The sequence below is a fragment of the Coffea eugenioides genome, chromosome 6 (genome assembly GCF_003713205.1).
Source record: "Coffea eugenioides isolate CCC68of chromosome 6, Ceug_1.0, whole genome shotgun sequence".
In the NCBI taxonomy this organism is placed as follows: domain Eukaryota; kingdom Viridiplantae; phylum Streptophyta; class Magnoliopsida; order Gentianales; family Rubiaceae; genus Coffea; species Coffea eugenioides.
Window position 1 is genome coordinate 4,494,485 of NC_040040.1, and position 17,702 is coordinate 4,512,186.

A 17,702-nucleotide genomic window follows, 5' to 3' on the forward strand; every position below is an offset into this window, starting at 1 on the left:
CATTTCTACTTGACCTAGATTATAATTACCACCTTACAAGACAACATCACAGGGAATCTCGCCATTGAGAAGATGTTATCATAACGATAGAACTTGTTTTGTCGTGTGCTTCTCTTCAGATTCTTATGGCACAATAGAAAGGCCTAACAAGGAGGAGGAGCAGCGGCAATCTGTTGCCACTTTTGCAGAAGCCATCGTGACCGCATAGATTGTCGAAGCCCACAGTAGCAGAATCTAATCTATTATTCACACCATACAACATGCCAATACTTTCAAAAAGTAGTGGAGCAAGTGCCATGATCGAAGTACCATTCCTTTTTACCCAAAAAATTATGCAAAATCCCACCACAGTATTCAGTTGAAGTTTGAAAGGCCGCACAAAGCATCCTCAGTCCTCACCCAATACGATTATCGAGTCGCAATATCATGGTACCCATTTCCAATCTCAGATTAAGGTCATCGCAAACAATTGGCGGAATGGAACAGGGGCGCTTCCTAGCTCTTATCTCAAACCACCACTCCCAGGAAGATCACCAAAATGGGAAGGCCAAACAATGAAAAACATCAAGGTCCACCACCACCACCACCACAGCCACAAGATAATGGATAGTGTAGCACGTGACGTTCAAGATTATTTTATGGAGGGGTCAAGATTCTTCAAAGGTTCTCCCAATCAGCAAGAGTAAGGGTGCAAATGAGTTGAACTCAATTGTATGATTCCCAACCTTCTTCGGTCATAGCTTGAGCTCTAGCTTGCGTTGACCGAGTTCGAAGAACTCGAACTGCTCGACAAGCTTGTGCTTAGGTCTAAGATGTGAAGCTTCAAAGCTCATCAAGCTTAATCGAACTCAATCGAACTTCACACACACACATATGAGTGTGAAATGTTTATCTTATCCCTTACTCGATTGGGCTCGATTTGATCAAGATCGAACTCAAGTAAGGCATAATAAAATCGAACTCGAACTCCAGCTCAACTTTCACTTGCTCAACAAGTTCAGGCCCAAGCTTTTTAACTCAAGCCGAGTTCAAGTAGTATCAATTGCACTCCTAAGCAAGAGACAGACAACCTCAAAATTTTTAAGTATATCCATGCATAAAAGTCGACTCCTGTAGCATCATAGTACGATACATTTCTGGACCAGAAGGATATGCAAAAAGCAAACTGCCTCACTAGAAGTGTAGAAAATGGCCTTTGACAACGATTTCAAGAAAGTAATTGCCTTCTCTGCCACGTCGTTTTCAGAATCTTCAAAAGGTATTTCACCATTTAAAAAGATGAGAAGTTTGTGGGTGGGAGATGGCCTTTAAGAATCGTGAGAGAATTGAAGAACATGCTATTGCTATCCATACTTTTAAACTTCCACATAAAATGGCTAGAATGAAAAGCTTTTCAATGACTACAATGGGCAGAGTAGGAGAGGGAGGTGGGACTAGGAGAGAGAAGGAGAGGCGGGGGGTGGGGAGAGAGAGATTCTCAAGAATTTAAGTTGAATGGATTCTTGAAAAACGAACTCTGAAAGAAGATACCTACTAGACAGCTTCATACAGATAGCAACGAGAAGGTTACAACATCAGCACCAACCAATACTTTACATCAAACCATGCTCAAAAGAAATACTGGTTACATTGTCTAGAAGGAAAAGACCTTTTCTAAGCCATTACATGATATGTGGGTCTCTGTAAATGGTTTGGATGTAATCCCTAATAAGGAATAAATGAAAAGAATAACAAACAAAAAGTAATTAAAACACCAGAAATGAATAGAATCTTTTCTGCCCTTATCCTTGTGATAACAGAAAAGATTATTCATTTGACAACTAAATTCAAGTCCTTGGATCAGGCCAGGCTATTTGAGAAACCCCATAAAACCCAACCAACATGAGAGAAGGGAGAGAAGGCAGGGGAGAGGAAGTTTATTCTTGTCAGATTTTTTTCCTCATTGTCAAGGAGAGAACATTTTTCCTAATAAAGTAAAAGCAACATTGGACACTTGAACCATAAACTTGAAAATCTCTAAACAGTGCAAAGATACAATTTCCATATATGTTAGCTAACAACATAATAGTGGCAATGAACCCTCTCTATGCCCATTTGCCATTTATACTACACAGTTTTGCACCTTTATCAGGGTAATCATCTTTAATCAAGTACATATTTATCCTACCTATTGTTTTTGTTTTCTTATGTTACATCATTGACCCCCAAAAACAAGGAGCAGTTTTTATGCTCGTTGTACTTCCAAAATGAAATAGTATACAGGTAACACGTATATACAGCATCAATAGATAGGACAAACCTCCAAGGAAGCACAAGAATATTGCTTAAGGCGTTTGTTCCCCTCAAACAATTCACTCTCAGCAACCGCCAATATTTCCTGTATGTCGATCTCCCAAAACTGCAGTGCTTCAAATATCAGCCACGCAAGAAAAGATTTAGACAAAAGTATTTTAAAATTTAAGATATTTAAAGAAGCATCAGAAAAGAAAAACCTCAAAAGCAGTTGACTTTCTATTCTTCTCAAAGAGCATAAGTTGCCTTTAGGTATTCTACAATTTCAGCACTCTCAAACATTTGCACCCCAGTATTTGGATCTTCGAGGTAGGGAGCCTGCAAGCATGCAGCATGAGTGATCTTGCTTACAAACAATTGATAGATGGGACTAAATCAGGGTATCAAATATTATGACCTGAAAATGTCCTGCTTTCTCATACAGCACCTGTCGTTTTGGACTTCCACGGGCACAACTGCAGCATAAATCTTGTAATCAGGATTAGCAAGAAATTGTTCTGTTTCAGTACATCAAGTAGGTAATATGGAATCTAACTTAAGAACTAGAGAAATGGCTAAATGCTTCACTCCCCCCCCCCCCCCCCCCAAAAAAAAAAAGCCCCACCCCCACCTCCTCTTCGCTTCTTAAATCCCACCTTCCCCTGCTAGGCCAAAAAAATTGAAAAAAAAAAGGTATAGCCTAAATACAATTAATGCTAATTAAAGAAGTAAAATGTGCATCACTTTTTTTAAAAAAATTTTTTTTTTGCAAGGGAGGCGCGGGATTTCAGAAATAGAAGGGGGGGTGGGGAAAGGAATTTGAATCTAGGACCTCTAATTCCTAGAGCCTCAACCTTAGCCACTAGACCAAGGCCTCCTTGGCTAACTTTGGGCTTATTGGATCCTTTAACTTTTCAGCGTTCATGCTTTTAATCTACACATAAAAAAAAAAAAAAGAAACTTTAACCACATGAGATGAGAAGCAAAACAGTTTGATTGGATGTATGCTGCATTATAGCAACATATTCAGAGGTCATCTACATGGTTCCAAGCAAATCGAGCATACACGGCTTTCCAAGGCTCTCCATCATCTCCATGAGAATATATTTTATTGTCAATGAACCAGTCAATTTAATCAACCATATTAAGAACAATAATGTCTATTCTTGGAGTGATTTGTGATCAGCAATGAAGCTTTTCAAAATTATTTGTAATTGTGTTGATCATGAAAAACACATAAGGACATTACCTACGAAGTATGTGAGGTAGCTCTAACTCCACAAGTATTTCTCGAACAACTTTACAAAATGGAGAAGCCTACAATAAAAGACGGATACATTAATACATTATGACATATCACGCTGACACATGGAAATAAAGGACCTAAATTTATAGGTGTCCACTAAGCATGACTTTTGCCTTATCCTCTCTAAGAAAGGTGTCATATATCCTTCAGGTCAGCAGATTCTCACCTCATATGCCCATATCTCAAGGGGATTCAGTGGCATTTTTGATGGCGTATAGGAAGAACCCTGAAAATGTTACAAGAGAATCCATCAGTCTAAATAACAGCATAAATGAAGTGAAATGGGATGACAGACTTTTTGTTACATTCAACAGGGCATGCATGATTACATGGCAGACAAATACCCACACACACACTCTCTCTCTCTCTCTCTCTCGAACATCTACAGAGAAAGAGTAGCATACCATACCTTACCCATGCGACCAATCATGGCAAAACCTTCAGTAAGAGTCTACAAAGAGAAACAGTCAGCAAGCAACACAAATTACTCCATGTCCTCTGCTAACTAGTGTAGTTAGGGCTTAAGAATTGCTTACTGTTAATAGACCAAGAGACAACATAATAGGGACATTTCCATCACCTGCAATGAAACATATAAATACAGTCAATATAAAAGGTATACAAACTGGAAAGAGTAAAAGGGATGACGGGATAAAAAGTAGGTTAATTGTCTTGCAGAGACAGTTCTACACTTGCTAGACACATTATGGAAGCCACAGAACAAAATCAAGTTTGAACTCCAAAAATCTTGTTGGGAAACTCTCTTTAAGCTCTAAAAAAAGGCATATACAAAGACTTTTTAGAGTTTTTAGAACAAAGGACTGTAAGAGCAGAATTCTAGAGTTTTTCAGAACAAAGGAATGTAAGAGCATCATTATCTATTACAAAAGTGAAAAACTTAGTAATATACCCAAAAAAAAAAAGCGGAATACAAGAATAAATCGAGAATCAAACTTATCAAAATGGTGTACCATACTTCCCAACCAGGTACTTAATTATTTCATCCGACTCATACATAGCGACCCCAGTATTTGGATCAACCTGCATTGGAAGGAATAAAGAACAATTAACTTCCACGTGTCAAATTCTTCTTAACAGAAAACTAAAGAACACAGGAAAAAGGCAAAAGGCTCATGGATGTAGGCAGCAGAACTTGATAAGTAAGCACCATAGCTAACAAGATTTTACATGTACTTTGCCTTTCGCAACAAAGAGTATAAAGTTGAAAATTTCCAATTCTCAGCAGTCAGTTCAAGGATAAAGGACACATCCATCTAGAAGAACATATTTTGCCTAAATGAATCAATTGAAGTACAAATAACCATGAATTTACCATCATAAAAATGATATCCAAGTTTTATAAAGGTGAATTAGCATTAGTAGCTTAAATAAGTAAATGAAGTGTTATAAAGATAGTATGAGAATCTCTTCTGAAAAGAAACAAAAAACACGGGACTCTTCAGAATTTATTGAAACAATAGAAAGGAAAGGAAAAAGGAAATTCAAATCTAACCATGTAGGGGAACTGTCGTTTTCCACCCATTTCAACAACCTTGGGACGAAAATTTGGACCATTCTTTGGACAAGGGTAGTATAGAACATCAAGATCCAGAATTGCGACAATTTCCCGTACCTGCCATATGTTTAAAATCATAGGCTAACATGTATGGAGAAAGAAATGCCCACATGACATGTACAATACCTATGGAATTGCTTATATGTTAGAACGTATGGTTGTTCAACCTCCCAAATGAAAACCAGAGACAAGTTTCATGCTAAACTATCAATTGCTCATTAAGCTGCCTAACACTACAAAGACTAACTGCAAAAAGGTTATGTCCATAGCACCAGATTTTTACTGAAAAATGAAATACAACATAGGTAAATGCCACACAAATCTAGATCTCATAAATGATCCAAAAAAGTGATCAAATGTCTAGTCCAAAGAGAATTTTTCTTCCCTGGGGAGCAAACAAATTTTGTACAACAAAAATTCGTGTTTGTATTATCACACTATTTTGCTGAAAAGAAAGAAGAATGAATCTCAAACAGAGGTGGTTACCTTTCGACAGAAGGGGCAGCTGGAACAAATTTCCATGCAGTCGATTGTCATGCACATTTGGAAAAGCAAAAAATGCATTAGTCTTGAAATCTTCAGTTATTGAAGAATTGAAGAAAAAAGTTGTGGGTTAATCATTTTAGGCACTCAAAGAATTGCATACCTCTAACTGTAAAATAGTGAAATGGATGAGCGTGCTTGTGGGCTTTGTGTGTGTGTGTGTGTGTGTATGTTGTACATCTGTATGCATATCTTTAAAACTAGATACCTTTCAAATTCATATATCTCAATGGGCTTTTCAGGGCGTGGACCTAACTTTGAAGTCTCTTTCACCTTGAAACCTGTTAACATAAGGTTGACCTTAACGCTTTCATTTTGAAAATAAAGAAAAACCCTGCAAAGTTCAGAAGGAACTTGATGACTACCAGCAATTTCAAGAGCATACTGGCTAGGTGGAATCTCATTCTTTGGCACAAAAGATGCCGAGTACCTGTCATTAAGCACGAACAAGCAAATGAGAACCTGAGATAGATGCACTTACATTTGGGGACACCCAGGATATTTGCAAATTTTTTTGGTGTCAAAGGCTATAAACAAACTGTGTCAATATAAGATGAAAATTTTCAGAAAACACCTAGTGGCTGGTCTGTCCAATATGATAGGAATTAGGTATGTAGACTAGAACTTACAATAGATTAGGTAAGGTAAAGAGTTCACCCATAGGATCAGAAATCAACCCATTTAGGCCATAAATCAATCTAAACCATCCTTATCCCTTTTTGTACTCTTTTTTCTCCTTTGTTAGTATAAATTTCCTAGATATAGTTTATCGTATGCAAGTTTAAGATCAGACGCAGTATCATGTTTTGAACTTGTTAAGTCGTATACTCACCGGACATCCAACTGCCAGTAATCAATTGCCAATTGACTTATTTTCTTCAATTCTATCTGTTTTTCTTTATCTAAATTTCAGGCTCGATTTTATGGTAAACCACAATTATTGGTCAATTTCATAAAATTTTCTGTTTATGGTCTATGTCATATTAAAAGACTAGAGAAATCTCAGGAAAATGTTATTTAGTCTCAGAAGTTCATTAATTTAAGTTATATATGTATGCAAAAAAAGAACGAAATGACAGGTTCACATAATCAACCTGCATTTACCGTACGTAACATTTTAATAGGCAAAGGCAAGGGCATGACCATAAACACTGCAGCAGACGCAATGAAACTACTAAAACGAGGGATGCCTGACGGTAAACAAGTCTGCTTCTCATAAAAAAAAAATTCATAGGTTTCCTGTACTTGTGCTTCCTGCTGCAACATTACAAGGGCAAATAATCCCCATTAACTATGAGAAATTGCACGTCTGCAATTGAGCTAACCACTAAACAAGAAGTAGTAAATTTGGCTAAAGCAACCTATTGCGTAAAGTTATGCAGCTGGAATTCAACAAAATTTCCTGCCATTATGTCCTGAGAGTAACGATCAAGGCACCAAAACCCACATCTAAACCCCAATCAAAATCTATCTTTAGCTAAAGGTCGAACACATGCGATATGCATGAAGCACAACGACATGAGGAAAAAAAAACATATATCTATGGAAGGAATTGAAAAGGTTGTGATATGTAGTACTTACCCGGAAACAAAAACACCAGTACCAAGGCGAAAAATTAAGGCAAGGGAACCCCCTAGGATGTCCAAATTCTTATCGGGTCTCACAGAAAAGGGCTTCGGTTGCGGAGGCCTGAAATTCGGTGGCGGTGAAAATGAAGGCCCTGAACTTGTGGAGGGTTCTTCTTTGGTGCTCACAGAAGTGGATGCAGCAATAGGCGTTTCTGAAGATTGAGCAGATAATTTTACGTGAAAAGGTCTTTTGGTTGATAATGTTTTGCTGCCTAAGAATGGCCCGAAAATTGGAGTTGTTGTAGAGCTGAGGATTCCGGCCATGTCTTTTTCTCCGGCACGAAGAGGAAGCCGAAAATAATCTGGAGCTGGAATAAGATGCTACTGAATCTTCTTGTGGCAAAGAATAGTTTGAACTTTTTTTTTTTTTTGAGGTAATCTGGTTGAACTTCGAAGGCGTGAAAATGGGAAATGTAAGATAAAGGCGTGGTCCCTTGGCTAGCAAGTCATCACGCATTCTCAAGATGGAGTTGCACCAGAAGGCCTAGTATGAGGAAGCGGATTGGGCCTATAGCCCAGCAAGAAGGTGAATTGAATGGTGTGGCTTGGGCTATCACACAGTCTCAGAAAGTGGACGATTACATTCACTTCAGTTTTCAAGTACTAGCTTTAATCCAGGTTTTGATTTAGCAGTAAAAAGAGTCTTTAGTCATGCAATGGTGTAGGATTCGGAAGTCATTCCTCCCGTTGAAGTGTAATCAAATTATAACATTTTCATTTTTCTCCTCGGAGGCTGTGTTGGTATAGCCAGATTGATTGAGTTGGTTAAAAGGGTTTAATAATTAACAGCGCTCATTGGATTGCAATTTGTCAATCAACATTAATTATCGCCCTAGAGGAACTTCTCCTGCTGATCTAATTGGCATGTCGTCAGTGGATGGATTGGGGTGTTTAAAACGGAATAAAGTTCGAAGTTCTCCCAATGCTTAATTTTCACTAAAAGAACGTACATGCTTTCGTAGTTTAAGACATTAATATCTAATTAATGCATAGTTAACATGTAATCATCAACTTAAATATCAGTAAAGATATGCTTGAAATTGTTTAAACTAGAACCCTCCCGACCACAATACCTGCCCTAGTCAGTCTCGTTTGAATTGCTATTTTTAGGAGTTTTTGTAAAAATAAAAAAAAAACTGTATTATAATGATTTAATGCATGTGAGGTAAAAAAAAAAAAATCATTAGGAAATGCGTGAACGAAAAACGTAAAAGTTTTTCTGCAAAAAATTGCAATGCAGACAAAATATTACTTATTAACTTTGGTTTGGCAAACAAGTGCCCTCTTTTGAAATAGTTTTGAGTGTCAACTTTTTTATAATATTAAAAGTTAATTTGGGAAAGTATCTGAATGAATGTAAAGGAAGCAATAAATATTTTTTTTTTCCAAACGATAAAAGATTAGGAAGCAATGAATATGAGTGTGTGTATTCGTGTGATAAGTTAATTATACACGTCTTAACAAGTGCTCTCGTTAGAAAACTCCTCCGTTAACGTTTAATGCAGCCCTTCTTTTTGTTCTTTGTCCCCTTCTGGACCAATCTGCAATCATTGCATGTGTTAGATATCACTGTACACAAAAGGGTAATTCTTGCAACCCTACTAGTTTGGAGATTTATTAAATAGTATTGATTGATGAAGATCAAAACGATTCCAGTAGTATGCAACTAACATTGGCAAAGCACAAATTAAGCATCAAGAATCGGAGCTGTTTGACAAAAACGACGCTACTTACGAGGACAAAACAAAGATTATGCATGTTGAAAAGCATCTTAAGTGTATTAAGATTGGGGATAAAGAATTGTATGTGGGAACCCATTTTTTGTGGCCTTAAGCGGAAAAGAATAACAAAATTCTTGACTTGAGAATACGACCCATTGGCTTTAGTTTGAGTTAAGATTCCCAAGTTCCATTCCTCAGAATCTCAACTTTTTCCGGCTGCCCTCTACATTTTTCCACAAGGAATAACATTCCGTGGTCATTTCTATCCTTTTTTGTGAATTTCTTTAGCCAATCTTATCACGTGTGGGGTGGGGTGGGCTGTTCAATAGACCTCACAACTCGAAATTTTATGATTGTCAAGTGCTTCCATTAATGATTGACCAGTAGTAACTCATAAAACTACGTACTGATTCTTAAAAAATGCTATGCTTTGCTTTGTGTTCCTTTCTTCTCTTGAGGGCTAGCTTCATCCTTTGCAGTAAAACTTCACATTAACACTGAGACCCCAAAATGGGCAAAAGGCACAACTGAGTCTGCCCTACCACCCACCCCCCACCCCCCCCCTCCAAAAAAAAAGTTCTTCTGTTCTAAAGTGGAGAATCTGACTATATCATTCACCACATCACATACGAAGGGAAAACAACGTTTACATTTGAGGAGGAAGAAGTTGGGTTGCAGGCGGCGGTAAAAAGGTAGGGAGTAATAAAAATGCTCTCCAGTCCCAACCGTACACAAAAAATACTACAAACTAAACACAAACATGGCTTTGCGGCCACATCAAGGAAAGGTAAGTACTTTTCATGTACCATTACCATTACTGGAAAGATGATTGGGTCTTGATAACATGATGTGAAAGTTACATCCGTCTCTGTAATCAACTTAATGGCTGGTTTGGTTTTAGTCCCTAAAAAAAAAAAAAATTATACTAGTAAAATAATTACATAACCCAGTGATTTTTTTTTGTTTTGGTTTAACATCAATGATTAGAAGAAAGTTGGGTGTCTCAAAAGGACAGAAAAGGGCACACTATATATGCAACTTCTATATCCTCGATCGAAACCATCATTAGGATGCGCCATGCACAGCCAACCACTGTTACCAACGGTTAGACGCAGTCAAATCATGATTAGGATGAAAAGAAGAGGAACTTTGCCGCAATCCGGTGAAAGAATGAAGAAATTATTGTCCCGACCCCAAAAAATAAAATAAAAAAAAATTACGACGTACGAGACGAGACACAGAAAGAAACGCATTACAAAATTAAGCCACATTCTTAAAGAGCAGTTCATTTTTGCAGCAAATCAGATGATGGCGCTCAATCATGTGTTAAAATTGGATTCAACACCAAATATAAAGAAAGATATTGGCGTATGTCTCAAGTAGCTAGAATGTGGAAAGACATCTGCAGGAAGGAAGTAACTTGGTTTGAAAATCCTACGTACTCTCCATCATAGCAGAAAAATTAAAGTAATTAATACCCATCTTCTTAATTTTTTTTTTAAAAATCAGAAATTAAATCTAGAGGTTTAATCAGCGCAACGAATCGTTTTCCATCTGCAATTCATTGCTATCCACAATTCCACATGCCAGCAAAACTAATGAGGAATATTGCTTTTCAAACTTTACGTAAAGGCTTCTATAGATTCTCCCAAACTGCATAAAATATCCTAACATATCAGAATCGTTTGATCTTTCCCTAAAAGTTCAGTTGGAACTGACGTGAAGATATTAACAGAGGGAGAGGTACTTTGCTTGTGTTTGCATCGGTTTGACAGTAAAGTAAAGCTTACAGAAAAGTATTGATAAATTTCATCAGTGATCTCAAGCGTTCGTTTGAGGCACCAGCAAGTTTTTTTTTTTTTTTTTGTCTTTTCAAAAGTGTTTGTTTGCATTCGACAGCATTCCTCATTCTGATCACCAGGTTTATTTGTAAATTATTTGAATTAGGCAAGATGTTGGCGTACTTGATCTTCTTGCATGCATGCTACGCCAACTTATTCTGCAGTAATGCAGGTTTATTTATTGTACTTTAAATTTCTCGATAAGAAGCTGATTTTATTCTTTATGTTGGACATCACGTAATGGAAGATTTATACGCATAGCATAGACAACACAGCATGAAGACTTTGATTCAATCATCAAACACGTACGCACGAACAAATTAGATGCATGAAGACTTTCAACGATCCATTAATTCTTCCACAAGAAGACGAGAAACAGAGACAAAGTTTAATGCATTGGATGTTATGTTGGCATGAAACGAGATCCATGCGTACATTTCATTCATGCTGGTTTATTTGCATGGTGGTCAAGAGATCTTCGGGTTGCCAATTCAACCCCTACGTACGTATATAAAATCCAAGTACGTGCGCGAGTTTATGTAAATCGATCGAAATAAAGTACTAATCCAGCTATAATTTTTTTTTTTAGAAAAAAAAAATGTATCCAATTGTTCAGCACAAGCTGCCGCCACATTGGCATTTCATAAAATTCCACTGTCATCAAAAAAGAACGTAAAAGCTAATCCTGTAATGAGAGAATTATATGGAGATTCATGCTGGAGTATCTGCAACGCGAGTTAAAACCGAAGTCAAGGACAAACCAAACCAAGCAAGTGATCTGATCGCCTATCGATCGGCTGTGACTTGTCATGTTTTCCATCAAACGCAGCGTAGAAGAAAGTACTGTACTTCATTTTTCCTACTAAGGGGACCCAATGGCTCGGGGCCAGCAGTCATATACCGTTTGAACTGCGGAAAAAGTTTCACTGGACCCTTCTCTTTATTTTAATTCTGTCTAGGCTGAATAAGTACCAAACTTACTGAAGGTGACAAAATGGAATGTGTTCCTTGGTTCCATTCCTGGCCTTCCAACAAAGTGAAAGGGAGGAATCTCTCCACTATTTTCCTATCTCATGCAATTACCCAAATTCAAATATTTCAAGGGTGCACATAGATGAAAGGATATTAAAAACACCGGAATTTTCAGTGGTCACAATTTTAACCGAGATGTATGTCCTGCGGATGAGGACTGCAATTGCAAGTCTGAACATACTCCTGTGCATGATCGTTGCAGAAGTCCTTGCAGAGCACAGATTCAATCAACATGAAAACAAGATGGCTCATGCTGCAGCAGATTACAGGTAGTTGTCTTCAGCGGCAAAAGGACTAAGGAAGGTTCAGGAGGTGGTTTAAGTACAAGAAAAGAACATTTTAAACAGAATAAACTTGATTTGACATCGAGTCTGAGCACATAGCAAAAAGATCTCCTTAATACCAGCCAATGCCTATATCTCCTAGAGTATTGCACGATCATCTAATTGAACCCGCGGTAGCTGTGGAGACGAGCTAAAACTACACAAAACGGAATCTTGACTTATTCCGATACTGTCCACAAACACTCCCGAGGAGAAGCATCTCTTAACTTTTTTTTTTTTTGTATGTGTCTAATGCAAAGTTCTAGATGCTCTAGTCAACAGAATCTTCCATAAGAAACGAGAAGATGGTTTTGAAGCTCTCAGGACATCATAGATAGTGGATTCCTCCAGTCAATATCAAATAAAATTCCACTATTAGTTCTGAGAATAAGGTTCCCAAACTTTGCCCGAAGGAATATGAATTAACAGTAAAAAACTAGTGTGGTGGATCTATTCTTGTACCTATTGTAAGGTGTAAAGAGTTCTGTCAAGTTGTGGTACGTAGGAATATAAAATGGCAGTGCTGCTGTCTATGAACAGGAGGAGTTGCATGAATGGACCCACGAATGCAGAGATCTGGAAGGGCAAGATTTCTTTTTCAGTCACTGGAGAGATTGGACTGGGTCCAGCATTTAGATGGCCCTACCAAAGATTCTGTGCCTCACTTGAAACCCCTTCCTACCTCTCTCATTCCTCGTTTGCTTATAAGGAGACCTCAAACACATCGTTTGTCTCTGAGAAATGGTCAAAGAAAAAAATAGATTGATAAGAGCTGTATTAGACAGCTCCCTTTACCAAGTTTCAGCGGTTAAAGTTAATATTGTACCGTATAGGACAGAATCATAATTCATATTTCAAGTGTTGGAGCAGATTGGGCCAAGCAACATCGAAGTTTTCAGGTAAACTTACAAGTTTTCATAGAAAGAGCTGATTTCCTTTATATTCTTACAAAGAAGCTGATGGTAAATTATCACCTTGAAGACAAGATATTAGGAGATGTATCATCACCACCAACAAGGAAAAAACATCCACTCTTCCTCAAGAATGCCTATTCCTCCTGAAAGACATCTGTTCCTGCAAGGTGGGAATGGCCCTGGAGATTCGGGACTTGTTCTTTCAACTGATGCTAAGCCAAGACTAAAGTGGACTCCAGACCTTCATGAGCGATTCATAGAAGCAGTTAATCAACTTGGAGGAGCAGACAGTAAGGGCATGCAACATCTAAAGTTCAAGCAGCTTGAAACTAGACCATGTTCAACCAGCTAATATGGTTTATTCTTTTTGTTGCAGAAGCAACTCCAAAATCAGTTCTGAAACTAATGGGAATTCAAGGCCTAACCTTGTATCATTTAAAGAGTCATCTACAGGTAATGAGATGATCAATGCTTGCGTGATAGTAATACATATCAAATACATTGTTTGAAAATAGTATCCAACAAATTAGACCTCCTGTTATTTGCTACCCGTCAGATATTACCTATTCCTAGCTAATTTAACATTTTGAGTCGATAGATTGCATTAAGCGCCATAAATCTTAAGTACATAGACTTCATGGAATACCAATTAGTACGCATTGTACAAGGCAAAGAACATACTGCGGATACCTCATTTTTTGTTTGTGAAAACCTTTACCAGGAACTGAGCTTTAATGGAACATCCAGTCCTTTTTAAAGTTATTACCACAATTTTGTAATTTTGAAACCTATGAGGTTGTAGGCTTCTAGGTGACTTTGTAATTTCATGGTGGCAAAATCTTTACTAACTTCCACATTCTGCTGGCAGAAATATAGACTGAGCAAGAATCTCCATGGGCAAGCTAATTGTGGAACCAATAAAGCCGGTAAGCTGCTAAAAAATTCTCCTGAAAGTATTTTACTATGAAACCACTTGTTGAATGTAAAATGTAATTTGGCGAAAAAATGCTTGCAGCAGCAGGAGATAGGATACCTGAGACAAATGCAGCAAGCATAATTAACCCAAGCATTGGATCTCAGGCGAATAAGTAAGAAAAATCCATTGCATGTTCTTTTACTTCCAGAGTATAGAATGTTAAGGTGTTCTGATTATGAATCGTTAATACAGAAACTTACACATAGGCGAAGCAATACAGATGCAAATTGAAGTGCAGAGAAGGCTGCATGAACAACTTGAGGTAAGAATGATCATGTTTCTTTTCCTCAGAGTAACTACAGTTACAGTTCTCATATCATGACCAACGATGCATGAATCACATCATTTCCAAATAGTCCTGGCCACGTCAATCCCTTGATGCCCTCAAATTACGAAGTTATTATGCAATAGCCTAACAACTTTTCCAGCTCCAACCACTGGCAAAACAGTGTCACTAATAGCACATCTCCCAATGTCTTACAAGACATTCAGCCATCGAAACACTTTTTACATACTAGTCATGAAAAAAACATTAGGGGAAATATAGCCTAAAACAACCAGAAGTAAAGAAAATCGGTTTTTTTTTTCCTTTTTCCTTTTTTTTTTTTTTTGGTGCAGCTACCAGCATTTCATTCACAAAAGAACAAACACCTCACCAGTTTACATAATTCTGGAAGCTAATAGTTTATGAACATCATGATTGAAATTAATCTGATGGTTTCAGGAAGTCCGAACATACCAATTAAATGGATACAGTCTAAAACTTTTAGCTTTTCTAGAAATAACGATCAAATATGCAACCCCAAAATGGACATGGTTTCTTTTGATATAGCTTGCAGTTGCATAATGAAGAATCTTTTTTGACAGCATTATAAGTATGTCCCTTCTGAACTGATATAGGTTCAACGACACTTACAGCTCAGGATAGAGGCTCAAGGAAAATATTTACAGGCGGTGCTGGAGAAAGCACAGGAAACACTTGGCAGACAAAACTTGGGATCCGTGGGTTTAGAGGCTGCCAAGGTTCAATTATCTGAACTCGTCAGTAAAATGTCCGACCAGTGCCTGAATTCAGCATTTTCAGATATGAAAGAACTGCCTGGATCATGCCCCCAGCAAACTCAAACGCCCCAGCCAACAGATTGCTCGATGGACAGCTGCTTGACCTCATGTGAAGGTTCCCTGAGGGATCAAGAGATGCACAACAATCAAATGATGTTAAGACCGTTAAATCTGAGAACAGATATGGAGTTCAATAACATGAACAATGAGGCCAGCCTGCAGCATGCTGAACGTAGATGGTGCGACGACCTGATGAAAGAGAAGAGGAAGCTTGTTTCAACGATGAACGAGGAAGCGGAAAAGGCATGTGCTGCTGAGAAAAACATTGGCAACTTGTCCATGAGCATTGGGCTTCAAGGAGGAAGATGGAACAGCCACCACAGCTACTTAGAGAAAAGAGGCAGAGAGGCAGAAACCGAAATCAAATTCTTTGATCAACCTCACAATAGATATGGTCCCATTCCACCCGAAACTCAGAGGCCTTCAGAAGAGTATAAACTGCCCTTCTTTGCACCTAAGCTCGATCTAAACACAGATGACGGTGCAGATGCAGGTTCGAGGTGCAAGCAGTTCGACTTAAATGGTTTCAGCTGGAGTTGAGAGGCCCAAATTTCATGGAGAAAAGGATTTGTTGGAGTGGCGCTCTGATTTTTGATTATACCAGATCGAGAGCATAGAGTTCAAGCTGGCCTGGCTTAGGAAATGTATGTTGTATGCATGTGAAACAAGCAAAAGCTTCAATATATGCCAAGAAATTGATAGCAAAATCAGATCTCTGCATCCGTTACATGACTTCTTAATCTATCTATTACTTGATCAACGGCTCACAATTATCATCGGCGCGAACGTAGAATGGCGTCTTGATGGAGCTGCAATTTTTTTTTTCTGCCTCTTCTTCCCGTACTTCGGCATTACTGTACGGCTTAAAGCACAAAAGGTTTGGCAACTAATTAAAGTCTTAGGTCGATACATTTCTTTCATTTTTATCCCCCAATGTATATGTATGTAATGTATGTATCAGATAATAGTTAAAAGACTGTCAACCCAATCACTAAGCTATGCGCAACGTCGAAATTTTGTTAGCAAAACTCTCTGTTCTGAATATTCATCCTACACTTAGTTACCAAGCACTCCCTCGTACAAACAACTACTACTGCTACTTAAAAAAGTTTTGTGTTGTTCTTTCTTTGAAAAAAGAAAAATACAAAGTCAGATTCGAGGGGTAAAACACCCAGTGGCAAGTCCATCGATCCAAAGGGCAAGATTCATACCCAGAAGTTCTCAATCCTGAATAAAGATTCAGCTTTCATTCCCACCCAAAAAAAAAAAATAAAATTGCATTATTATTATTATTATTATTCTTATTAAAAGGAGAAAGAGCTTCTTTTTTTTTTTCCTTTAAATAGAAAGAGATGTCAAGTAAGGGGGACGGAACTTGAAGAGCGAAGCGAGCCGCGTTAGCCTATACTCTTGAGTCTTTTCTCCAAACCAGCAAAGCAAGCATCACTCTTCAGTCTTCTCCGAAAAATATTTATTTTGGGCTGGCCCAAGGATGTTAACCCACCTTACTCTTTTTATCACACCCCAAAACGACCACACGGACGGGAAAGTTAGCCCAAAGAAAGTAAGTAAGCGTTTTTAATTGAGAAAATATGAAAGTTATTGGCTATGCTTAGCTGCGTGTAATTTTTTTTTATTTTTTATTTTTTAAGAAACAGAATTTCGTTCTCATAAATCTGCACTCAAGACAGAAAATATACATCAAAGATGTGGTGAAGTCTAAACAATTGATAAAGACAAAGAGAACACTAAAGCTCCAAAATATTCACTGTAACTCTGTGGATTCGTGCATGTCATCTAACAGTGACAATGACAGTAAAATCTAATAAAAAAATCCTATTGCAACCTTAACTAAAAAATTTAGATATGACATAATGCATATAACAAATTCAATTTTGAGAAATTCCAAAAAATCTCAAAGAGGGAAAATTTATTAGAAAAAACTCAACAAAGGGAAAATTTATTTCAACAAAGATTAAAAAGAGAGTTTTGAGGATATTCTGGCTGGAAAGTTTTAGAGAAAAGGTTAACTACATGTTATTCTTATCTACTAATTTGATATTTAATTTCAAATTTAAATGATGTGGCATTCATCCAATCTCGTTAATGTATACACTGACAGTATAAGAAAGATTAATCCTATCTTTAACTACTAATTTCCAAGCAAGGTTAGCTCTCACGGGATAAAAAGTAAAGATTGATAGAATTTTATATTTGTCATACCATATGAATACACACTCATATGTATTGTCACTTTATTTGAATACTTTCCCAAATTAGTTTCACTCTTACCAAAAAATTAACACTTGAAGCTAACACTCTTTAAGCCAAATCTTAATTAACTAGTTCTACTTGGGTATTACCTCGACATCTACCTATTAAAACAACAAAATAAACATTACTTAACTAGCAGCATATCAATAGGGATGGATGGCAATGAAATGAGTGC

The 17,702-nt window shown here is 37.5% G+C and overlaps 2 protein-coding genes across 5 annotated transcripts; one reads left to right on the forward strand and one right to left on the reverse strand.

Moving 5' to 3' along the window:
• Window positions 1–1,993: 1,993 nt before the first annotated feature.
• Window positions 1,994–7,668, reverse strand: LOC113775209. 2 transcript variants are annotated; one of them, XM_027319987.1, is made up of 13 exons: window positions 7,278–7,668; window positions 6,062–6,126; window positions 5,905–5,977; window positions 5,640–5,658; window positions 5,091–5,210; window positions 4,549–4,618; window positions 4,114–4,157; window positions 3,987–4,028; window positions 3,744–3,803; window positions 3,521–3,588; window positions 2,690–2,747; window positions 2,493–2,610; window positions 1,994–2,398 (listed from the first exon to the last, which is right to left on the reverse strand). In XM_027319987.1, exons 1-12 carry the CDS (start codon window positions 7,586–7,588, stop codon window positions 2,521–2,523), a joined length of 1,020 nt encoding a protein of 339 aa, XP_027175788.1. In that variant the 5' UTR covers window positions 7,589–7,668; the 3' UTR covers window positions 1,994–2,398; window positions 2,493–2,520. The 2 variants fall into 2 exon arrangements, with proteins under 2 accessions (XP_027175788.1, XP_027175787.1); XM_027319986.1 differs by having other exon boundaries at window positions 1,994–2,406.
• A 5,329-nt stretch (window positions 7,669–12,997) lies between these two features.
• LOC113773206 (myb-related protein 2-like) lies at window positions 12,998–16,139 on the forward strand. Of its 3 annotated transcripts, none has more exons than XM_027317789.1 (7): window positions 12,998–13,140; window positions 13,223–13,445; window positions 13,532–13,608; window positions 14,024–14,081; window positions 14,171–14,243; window positions 14,324–14,393; window positions 15,032–16,139. In XM_027317789.1, exons 2-7 carry the CDS (start codon window positions 13,238–13,240, stop codon window positions 15,791–15,793), a joined length of 1,248 nt encoding a protein of 415 aa, XP_027173590.1. In that variant the 5' UTR covers window positions 12,998–13,140; window positions 13,223–13,237; the 3' UTR covers window positions 15,794–16,139. The 3 variants fall into 3 exon arrangements, with proteins under 3 accessions (XP_027173590.1, XP_027173592.1, XP_027173591.1); XM_027317791.1 differs by having other exon boundaries at window positions 15,050–16,139; XM_027317790.1 differs by having other exon boundaries at window positions 14,174–14,243.
• Window positions 16,140–17,702: the final 1,563 nt, after the last annotated feature.

Bases quoted from the DNA above. Each gene is read 5' to 3' on its own strand.
- LOC113775209 (XM_027319987.1), bottom strand. From the start codon at position 7,588: ATGGCCGGAATCCTCAGCTCTACAACAACTCCAATTTTCGGGCCATTC. The intron at 4,029-4,113 runs GTAAGCAATTCT...TTCTCTTTGTAG, and splicing joins TGTCTCTTGGTCTATTAACA to ACTCTTACTGAAGGTTTTGC. The intron at 3,589-3,743 runs GTGAGAATCTGC...CTTTTATTGTAG, and splicing joins TTGAGATATGGGCATATGAG to GCTTCTCCATTTTGTAAAGT.
- LOC113773206 (XM_027317789.1), top strand. From the start codon at position 13,238: ATGTATCATCACCACCAACAAGGAAAAAACATCCACTCTTCCTCAAGA. The intron at 14,082-14,170 runs GTAAGCTGCTAA...AAATGCTTGCAG, and splicing joins TTGTGGAACCAATAAAGCCG to CAGCAGGAGATAGGATACCT. The intron at 14,244-14,323 runs GTAAGAAAAATC...TCGTTAATACAG, and splicing joins ATTGGATCTCAGGCGAATAA to AAACTTACACATAGGCGAAG.